The following is a 10872-nucleotide window of genomic DNA, read 5'->3' as shown; positions in this document are numbered from 1 at the left end:
GTTATCTACATTACAGAGCCGATCATATTATGTAGGAGATAGGGCACTTATAATGTGGTGACAGAGCCTCTTTAAGACTCAATGGCTGACTAGGACTCCTTGGATTGCTGACTACCAGCCCCACCCAGACGATAAGGGGGGGGGGCTGGGTTGTTGCACCAGAAGTGGCATAAAGCCGACGCTTTTGTTGTGTGGCTGTCATGGATGAGAGGAAGGGGGGGGGGGTTAGTGCTGTAGGTGTACTGTCTGCAGTGGTTGATGTTACTAGGATGGCTAAGTGAATAAATAGAAAGTATTTTGTGGAAGACCTTAACCTACAACAAGATGCGTTTAGAAAACGTTCCTAATATGTACTGTTGCATGAATTTAAAGAGGGTCTGTCACTAGTTTAGTAATGCCCTATCTCCTAGCTAATCTAATAGGCGCTGTCACACTGACAATGCTAGTGAAAATTGGCACACGTTTATTTTAAAAGTTATGAGCCTTCTTTTTTTTTTCCTCTAAATATGCAAATTAGGCTATACTAGACAAGTGAGTGTAAACAGGAGCGATTCTCCTGAGGTGGAGCTACCTCACCGCCTCTGATGCTGTCCTATCAGCATGAAGCTTCTTCACACTGTGTGAGACGGAGGCTGGAGGGAAGGGGGATCACGTCAAACAGCCATATCTCGGGCTGTGGACCACCTAGACGTATGAAAGATGAGATTCTAATCTTCCATGAGTTTTTATTGAAGGACTCACATAAATCTGAAGCACATTTACAAAGCAGTTCTGTGAAGAGTTTATGCAACAATAGTACTTGACTGCAGTGTCCCTGGGAGGTTTATTGAAGCAGATGTTCCTGTAAAAATCACTTCAGAATTGTGTCTTCTTGGGCTGTAGTATTAAAAAAAAAAAAAAAAAAAAAAATAAAAATAAAAAATGTAATGATTCAAACAGTTTTCACAATAGGTTAATATGCACCATTCATACAAGCAGGTAGGCCTAGTTACAAACTGAACATCTCATGCACACAATGGATATAGGAGGCAACCTTTTAAGAAACAATGGGGGGAAATTAACCACTTAATGACCGGGCCATTTTGCACGTTAATGACCAAGGATTATTTTTTGTTTTTTCATGGTCGCATTCTAAGAGTCGTAACTTTTTTTTGTTCCATCGACATAGCCGTATAAGTGCTTGTTTTTTGCGGGACGAGTTGTATTTTGTAATTGCATCATTTTTGGGTGCATATAATATATTGATTAACTTTTATTAACTTTATTTTAGGAAAGAATTGTGAAAAACAATGCTGGAATTGCCATTTATTTTCAATATAAATTTACGCCGTTCACTATGCAGCGTAAATAACAGGTTACCTTTATTCTATGGGTCGGCACGATTACGGGGATACCAAATAGGTAGCGGTTTTATGTTTTCCTACGTTTGCAAAACAAAAACCCTTTTAACCCCTTAATGACCAGCCTATTTTAGACCTTAGTTTTTGTATGTTTTACTACTTTTACACAGTAAAAACGCTTTTTTCAAAATGATTTGTTTTTGTGTCTCCATATTTGAAGAGCCGTAACGTTTTTATTTTTTCGCCGATGCGGTCGTATGAGGGCTTTTTTTTGCGGCAAGACTTGTCGTTTTTATTGGTACCATTTTGGAGTAGATGAGACTTTTTGATCTCTTTTTATCACATTTTTCAGGATTCACAGAAAACAGCACTTTTTCCATAGTTTATTACATTTTTTACGGTGTTCACCGTGCGGGTTAAATAATGTAACAGATTTATAGTCGGGGTTGTTACGGACGCGGCGATACCAAATATGTGTAACTTTTTTACTTTATTTTGTATTTTTAATAGTAAAGCATTGTGTAAGGGGAAAAGCTGGGTTTTTCATATTTTTTCACATTTTTTTTTTTAATTAACTCTATTAAACTTTTTTTTCACTTTTTTACTAGTCCCACTAGGGGACTATAATATGCGATTCTCCGATCGCTATTATAATACACTGCAATACTTTTGTATTGCAGTGTATTACTGCCTGTCCGTTTAAAACGGGCAGGCATCAGCTAGGTCATGCCAGAGGCATGATCTAGCAGGCATTCATGACAGGCAGACCTGGGGGCCTTTATTAGACCCCCGGCTGCCATTGGAGACACAGACACTCTGCGATCGTATCGCCGGGTGTCGGTGGGATGAGAGGGAGCTCCCTTCCTCTCTCCAAAACCACTCAGATGCGGTGCACGCTATTGCGCACCGCATCTGAAGGGTTAAACAGGTGAGATCGATACTAATATCGATCTCACCCGGCAGAGCAGGGATGCCCCCAGCTCTCAGCTGCCTCTAGCAGCTGAGAGCAGGGAGATTTGACAGCTCCCTGCTCTGTTTACTTTATCCTGATGCAGTGCCGTAAAAAGGCATATGCATCAGAATAAAGCCCGTTAGTGGCCGCCGTTAAAAGGCGTATTGGCGGTCACTAACGGGTTAAAAAAAAAAAGATTACTTGTTTTTGCATCGCCGCATTCCAAGAGCCATAACTATTTTTTTCCGTCGTTGTAGCCGTATGTGAGCTTGTTTTTTTGCGGGACAAGGTGTAGTTTTCATTGGTAGTATTTTGGGGTACATAGGACTTCTTGAATAACTTATTTTTTACGGTGGAAAGGCGAGAAGAAAAAAAAAAAAAAAAGGCATTTTGCCATTGGTTTAAATAACACGTTAATGTTTTTTGTTTTTTTTACACTTTTACTAAATAAAGCTACTTTTTGGGGGAAAAGTGTAGATTTACTTTTTTTATTTTTTTGCGCAAAAGGCACTTAACAGCTCCGTGTGTCATGATCATATGGTGCGCGGCTGCGTGCTTTTCGCGCAGCCGCCATAAATATGACACTCTTTGTAAACAGAAAAGCATGTGCTGCTTTTCTGTTTTCATTCATACTTTTCACTGCTGTTGCGCGAATCACTCGCGTCTCACAGAAGTGCTTCCGTGTGCTGGGCGTGATTTTCACGCACCCATTGACTTCAATGGGTGCGTGATGAGCGAAAAACGCAGAAATATAGGACAGGTCGTGAGTTTTACGCAGCGGACACACGCTGCGTAAAAATCACGGACTGTCTGCACGGCCCGATAGTCTAATATAGGTCCGTGCGAGGCGCATGAACATGCGCGTTGCACGGACGTATATCACGTTCGTCTGAATAAGCCCTAAGACTGACAGGCAATCTATTAGGAAATGCCTCTGTACCCCAAAATGGTACCGATAAAAACTACAGCTCGCCCTGCAAAAAAACGGCCCTTATACTACTCAATTGACGTAAAAAAAACAAAACAAAAAAACCATGGCTCTCATAATCTGGCGACAGCAAATGCATTTTTTTTAACAACGTTTTTCCAATGTAAAAATGGTAAACAAAAAAAAACCAAAACATAAAAAACAACTTTGTAAATTTGGTATCGCCATAATTGTATCAACCCGTAGAATAAAGGTAACATGACGTTTTTACGGCACAATGAATGCAATAATGTAAAAACTAAAGCTAAAAAACAAGTTGTGGAATTGCTGTCCCCCCCCACCCCAGTTTCCCAATACATTATTAGGCAAATTAAATGGTGTCAAGAAAAACTACAACAACTCGTCCCTCATACGGCTACGTCAACAGAAAAATAAAAAAAATTATGGCATTTGGAAGACACGAAAATGAAAAATCTAAAGTTGACCCGATCTACAGTGAAGGAAATAAGTATTTGATCCCTTGCTGATTTTGTAAGTTTGCCCACTGTCAAAGACATGAACAGTCTAGAATTTTTAGGCTAGGTTAATTTTACCAGTGAGAGATAGATTATATAAAAAAATAAAATAAAATCAGTCAAAATTATATATATTTGCATTGTGCACAGAGAATAAGTATTTGATCCCTTTGGCAAACAAGACTTAATACTTGGTGGCAAAACCCTTGTTGGCAAGCACAGCGGTCAGACGTTTTTTGTAGTTGATGATGAGGTTTGCACACATGTTAGATGGAATTTTGGCCCACTCCTCTTTGCAGATCATCTGTAAATCATTAAGATTTCGAGGCTGTCGCTTGGCAACTCGGATCTTCAGCTCCCTCCATAAGTTTTCGATGGGATTAAGGTCTGGAGACTGGCTAGGCCACTCCATGACCTTAATGCGCTTCTTTTTGAGCCACTCCTTTGTTGCCTTGGCTGTATGTTTCGGGTCATTGTCGTGCTGGAAGACCCAGCCACGAGGCATTTTTAATGTCCTGGTGGAGGGAAGGAGGTTGTCACTCAGGATTTGACGGTACATGGCTCCATCCATTCTCCCATTGATGCGGTGAAGTAGTCCTGTGCCCTTAGCAGAGAAACACCCCCAAAACATAATGTTTCCACCTCCATGCTTGACAGTGGGGACGGTGTTCTTTGGGTCATAGGCAGCATTTCTCTTCCTCCAAATACGGCGAGTTGAGTTAATGCCAAAGAGCTCAATTTTAGTCTCATCTGACCACAGCACCTTCTCCCAATCACTCTCAGAATCATCCAGATGTTCATTTGCAAACTTCAGACGGGCCTGTACATGTGCCTTCTTGAGCAGGGGGACCTTGCGGGCACTGCAGGATTTTAATCCATTACGGCATAATGTGTTACCAATGGTTTTCTTGGTGACTGTGCTCCCAGCTGCCTTGAGATCATTAACAAGTTCCCCCCGTGTAGTTTTCAGCTGAGCTCTCACCTTCCTCAGGATCAAGGAGACCCCACGAGGTGAGATTTTGCATGGAGCCCCAGATCGATGTCGATTGACAGTCATTTTGTATGTCTTCCATTTTCTTACTATTGCACCAACATTTGTCTCCTTCTCACCCAGCGTCTTACTTATGCTTTTGTAGCCCATTCCAGCCTTGTGCAGATCTATGATCTTGTCCCTGACATCCTTAGAAAGCTCTTTGGTCTTGCCCATGTTGTAGAGGTTAGAGTCAGACTGATTAATTGAGTCTGTGGACAGGAGTCTTTTATACAGGTGACCATGTAAGACAGTTGTCTTTAATACAGGCACCAAGTTCATTTGGAGCGTGTAACTGGTCTGGAGGAGGCTGAACTCTTAATGGTTGGTAGGGGATCAAATACTTATTTCTCTGTGCACAATGCAAATAAATATATATAATTTTGACAATGTGATTTTCTTTTTTATATAATCTATCTCTCACTGGTAAAATTAACCTAGCCTAAAAATTCTAGACTGTTCATGTCTTTGACAGTGGGCAAACTTACAAAATCAGCAAGGGATCAAATACTTATTTCCTTCACTGTATAAGGGGGCGTGCGTTGGGCTAAGACTAGTGTATAAAAAGTCCCAGTAAATCTGTATCACAGGGTGCTTTGCTGCCCACTGATGATTTGCTGCTATCACAAGGGGATGAGACCAGCAAGTGCAATACACAGTGTTTGTTAAATTAATGTATGCACAGATAACCCAGGTCCTCCAAAGAGAGGCCCTCTATTATATTCTTACAAATTAATATTTTGGAAACATGAAATGCAAGTTCTAGTTACAGCTACATTTAAGATAAATATTAAAAAGGTGTTATATGGGACTTTTAATAAATTGGCAGCAGGGCAGGGATGGCATAACATAATAAGCTAGCAGATACTACCCCCTGAAGCGTCCCCCGTTCCAGCGCTGAGATACTGTTCTCTACCACTCCAGTCCCGGTAGCTCCTGCAGCGGAGAACGGGACCTGAGCACTGGAGTAGGACACTTCAGGGGGTAAGAATCTGCTAGCTTATTATGTTTTGCTATCCCCTGCCCTGTTACGGATTTTGAGGAGTCTCAGATAACCCCTATGTTGAGCATGTATACTGTAAATGTAACTTGTTGGGATAGACTTTGCTCCATTCAAATCTTAATTTTTTCATGTTTCAGGTGAAGGTCTTATTTAAAGAAATGGCTACTGTGGCAACCATTTAACAAAGGGCATGAATACCCACCTGCCAATTCTCTTGCAATGCGAGCGGCTTCCTCCTGCTTCTTTTTCTCTTCTGCTTCTATCCGTCTGTCCTCTTCAGCAATTGGTTTTAAATATGCTGGATAGAATTACAAAAACAACAATCATCCATCAATTGCTATTGGTTTTGACCAGGAACTTTCCTTCATGTTAGCCACCCCTATTACCAAGGAGAGATGATAGGTGCTGCCTAATTGTCGCATTTTGGGTGGGGCGGGTATTTTTTCAAGATCATTTATCAACTCCAGGAATCAAATTTGAGGAGCGAATTCATTCCCCAATGCATACTAACGGGTGACAAATCAACAAAATGCAATTTCGGTACAAAAAACATTTGCGTGCATTATGCAGCCCAGCTAGAGACGGGTACAGTGGCTTGTAAAGTGTTCATTTGCTGGAGGAGGAGGGTACAGCTGCTCAGGATTTACCTTCTTCTAGCCTCCTGCACAATATTACACAGGAATCCATCTTAGGCTTTGTTCATATCTGCGCTAGGGCTCCGTTCCGTCTGAGCTTTGTCGGAACGGAGCCCTGACAGACACAAACCAGAGGTTTCCGTTTCCATCACCATTGATTTCAACGGTGACGGATCCGTGCCAACGGTTTCCGTGGTGCAAGGGTTCCGTCGTTTTCAAAGGTGTCACGGACCGCGGCCATCAAAGGGTTAAACAGCTGGGGTTGGAATGTTTTCCGATCCCAGCTGTATTTAGCAAGATCAGGAGCAGTAAGTTACAGCTCCTGCTTAGAGGATGAGCGCTCATCAGCCTCTTCTACAGCGACGCCAAGCACCGCCTGTCAAATTTTATAACTTGATCTATTACTTTAGATTTCCCAGTAAGCGATAGATTTCTTTAAGGCATTGATTTAAAGAGGACCTAACTGCCTCAAAGTCTACTGTATTTTGCCCATCTATGCTAGTGCCCATATCTGTGCCAGCTTGCCTTTTGACATATAGAAAGACTGTAGAAAACCTATTTGGTAAAAGGAATGACATAGGTTCAGCTGCACAGTAAATACTTACAAAACCTTACACTTCCATATCCAATTCCAAGTAATAGTGCAGAGTATCTGGCAAACTAAAAGAGAAAAAAAAAAAAAAAAAAAAGTGTCAGTTTAGCATTTAAATCGGGGAGGGATGGGGGAAAGAGCGGTGAAGTCTTGCAGATCAAAAGTTGAAATTGACAAGATAACGTAAGGCTTATAATCTACCTTTAAAGAGGCTCTGTCACCAGATTTTGCAACCCCTATCTGCTATTGCAGCAGATAGGCGCTGCAATGTAGATTACAGTAACGTTTTTATTTTTAAAAAACGAGCATTTTTGGCCAAGTTATGACCATTTTCGTATTTATGCAAATGAGGCTTGAAAAGTCCAAGTGGGCGTGTTTAAAGTAAAAGTCCAAGTGGGCGTGTATTATGTGCGTACATCGGGGCGTGTTTACTACTTTTACTAGCTGGGCGTTCTGATAAGTATCATCCACTTCTCTTCAGAACGCCCAGCTTCTGGCAGTGCAGATCTGTGACGTCACTCACAGGTCCTGCATCGTGTCGGCACCAGAGGCTACAGTTGATTCTGCAGCAGCATCAGCATTTGCAGGTAAGTAGCTACATCAACTTACCTGCAAACGCCGATGCTGCTGCAGAATCATCTGTAGCCTCTGGTGCCGATGTGTCCCCGCTCGTCTGACACGATGCAGGACCTGTGAGTGACGTCACAGCGTGATCTCTCGAGAACACGGCTGTGTCTGCACTGCCAGAAGCTGGGCGTTGTGAAGAGAAGTGGATGATACTTCTATACACAACGCCCAGCTAGTAATAGTAGTAAACACGCCCCGATGTACGCACATAATACACGCCCAGTTGTACTTTTACTTTTCAACACGCCCAGTTGTACTTTTGCAAGCCTCATTTGCATAAATACGAAAATCGTCATAACTTGGCCAAAAATGCTCGTTTTTAAAAAATAAAAACGTTACTGTAATCTACATTGCAGCGCCGATCTGCTGCAATAGCAGATAGGGGGTGCAAAATCTGGTGACAGAGCCTCTTTAACTAGAGAAACATTTGACTCCCACCGTTCCCTATGCAAGGAATCTGGGAGGCAAATTAATAAGGTTTATATTTTACTTGCCATAGAACCAACTAATTGCAGACTTCCTGAACAACGTATACCAGTGCAGAGGTGGCACACTGAACTGTTAAGTGCCAACCTTCACCTTTAAACCTTAATTTTCAGCAAGATATAAGACTGTTGCTGTCAGAGCTGACAATTAGAAGACAGAGTGGGGGTAACAAGGAACGGTCAGATTGGATTCAACATTTACAATCCTGTGTTTCCCTGGGGAAAAGCATTGACAGAGGTGCATGGCATCCGCTTATCTCCTCTTTGGAAATAACATACGTTATTGGTTAATGGGGGATTTGGGAACATAGAAGACCGCTGACAGTACAGTCTTCTGACAGCTGTGTATAGGCAGCTTCATTTCTAACTAAGATACTCTACACAAGCAGCATTATTATTACATTCCATTTCGTACGACGGTCTACTGGTGGATTTAAAGAGGGACTACAGGGAGTCACACAGTTAGGCCCCATGCACACGACCATAAAACCGCAGACCGTACTATGGTCTGTGTTTTTACAGACCCATTTGGTTCTATTGGCTACGGACACCTTTCCATAGCGCTACAGATGGGTGTCTGTGCCGGGGATTACGGAGCATGTCCTATTTCCCATATTTTACCAGCTGTGCTCCCATACTTCGCAATCGCGGGCTAGGATTACGGGCACGGGGCCTTCGAGAATGTGATCATAGACATTGTTCTTACTGTGTGAACGTATGAATTACTACTCAAACTTGTTACCAGGAGCCCCCAATGCATTAGTCATAAACTGCAGACAAAAAGGTGGGCAGTGGTGACAACATAATGGCTGTTATTATAGCGTTAACAAGTGCTGCGACCTTGACATTGCTGCGGCCATTACCCCCTACATGTAGGACATGGGAGACGAAGCCTTCCCTCGCCGCATCACGACCTACTATATACCGTTCCCATAGGACCGCAGCATAACTGGTAATAGGCCGCAATGTCACCTTCACTGACCTTCCAAGCAGGACAGCAGCTCTGAGCTTACATCACCCCGCCAGAGAACACTGCTGCTGCTCAGGACGAGCTGCGTCCTTTACTCACAAGCGCTCACCTTGATGAGTGGGGACACTTGTACCGGCGGAACCATCTTGTCTCCTCCAAGTGACACTACAAGCGCTAAGCAGCCTGGGAGAGAAAGGCGGGCTGTAAAGTCCGTGCGTCTAGCGTCACCGGAAATACCTCTTACGTCGCGATGTGTCAGGGCTCCGCCTCCGACGTTTGACGCTGTATTGCTCTCGTCGTGACGGTCTCCGATTTATGGGCTGTCTTCGCCGTTCTATTATAGCATATAAGTCACGTATTGTGAATAGTTGCGGGTCCTAGTTCTGTCAGCGACAATAATCCAAGGGCTCACTGACTGGCTAAAATCAGGGTTGCCACATAATTTCAGCCCAAAAAAACATGCCATGTTCAGGGTGTATTTACAAATGCCCGTTTTGTGACGTTTTTAACAGCGATTTAGCAAAAATGGCGGCAAAAAAAAAAAAATACAAAACCAGCACGTGTAGTATAAGGCTGAGTTCACACGAAGCGGAAATGCTACAGATTTTCTGTGCTGATTTGTTCACAAAAAATCTTCAATGGATTACTTTACTAGCAATGTGGATGAGATTTGAATAAATCTATAAGCTCTGGATTTTTTTTGTTTGGAAATTGACCACAATGGACTGTGCACAAATTGTGTCGTTATGCAAAAATACTGCCATTTGCTAATGCTGCCAATTTTTTTTTCCCTTTACTGGTCTTCCAGCATAAATCCAGGCTAAACTGGTGACTCACCAGCCTGTTGGCAACCATAGCTAGAATAGAGAGGTTTAACGGAGGCCTGCGCTACACGGTCTGTCATGTAGACCACTCCGTGCAGAACAGGCTAAATGCAGTCCGGTGGCTCAGTTGGCAGACACACATTTCAAGATTGGGCAGCCCCTAGTTAGATAGTGCCACAGAGTCCTCTGTAGATAATGCCACAGTGCCCTCTGTAGATAATGCCACAGTGCCCTCTGTAGATAATGCCACAGTTCCCTCTGTAGATAATGCCACAGTGCCCTCTGTAGATACTGCCACAGTACCTTCTGTAGATAATGCCACAGCACCTTCTGTAGATAATGCCACAGTGCCCTCTGTAGATAATGCAACACACCCCTAGATAATGCAACAGTGTCCTCTGTAGATACTGCCACACACCCACTTGTAGATAATGCCACAGTGCCCTCTGTAGATGCTGCCACAGTGCCCTCTGTAGATGCTGCCACAGTGCCCTCCGTAGATGCTGCCACATTGCCCTCTGCAGATGCTGCCACATTGCCCTCTGCAGATGCTGCCACATTGCCCTCTGCAGATGCTGCCACATTTCCCTCTGCAGATGCTGCCACAGTGCCCTCTGCAGATGCTGCCACAGTGCCCTCTGCAGATAATGCCACACATACCCCAAGTAGATAGCTCCATTGGGGCTCCCTCCAGGAGTGGAATCCCCAGCCAGAGCGTTGCCGACGCTTTGGCTATGGATTCCTCTGCTGTTGGAACCCCTGACGTCACTGTCCATACACAGTGACGTCAGGGGATCCTTCGTGACCGGAATGTGATGTCAGGGGCAACCCCAAAGCCGGTGTCCCGGAGCAGAGCACTAGTATAGGCTCTGCGCCGGAACTCTGGGGAAGTCACTGACATCAGTGTCCATATATGGACAGTGATGTCAGGGGCTTGCCCAGAGCTGGAGTCCCGAAGCAGAGCCGCTTCT

At 43.5% G+C, this 10872-nt stretch overlaps 1 protein-coding gene across 1 annotated transcript; it reads right to left on the bottom strand.

Moving 5' to 3' along the window:
* Positions 1–705: 705 nt before the first annotated feature.
* Positions 706–9301, bottom strand: ATP5ME (ATP synthase membrane subunit e). The gene is made up of 4 exons (XM_075825287.1): positions 9187–9301; positions 7009–7063; positions 5971–6066; positions 706–876 (listed from the first exon to the last, which is right to left on the bottom strand). Exons 1-4 carry the CDS (start codon positions 9220–9222, stop codon positions 851–853), a joined length of 213 nt encoding a protein of 70 aa, XP_075681402.1. The 5' UTR covers positions 9223–9301; the 3' UTR covers positions 706–850.
* Positions 9302–10872: the final 1571 nt, after the last annotated feature.

Source organism: Rhinoderma darwinii, chromosome 1, assembly GCF_050947455.1.
Source record: "Rhinoderma darwinii isolate aRhiDar2 chromosome 1, aRhiDar2.hap1, whole genome shotgun sequence".
In the NCBI taxonomy this organism is placed as follows: Eukaryota; Metazoa; Chordata; class Amphibia; order Anura; family Rhinodermatidae; genus Rhinoderma; species Rhinoderma darwinii.
This window is presented reverse-complemented; position numbering and strand designations above follow the sequence as displayed.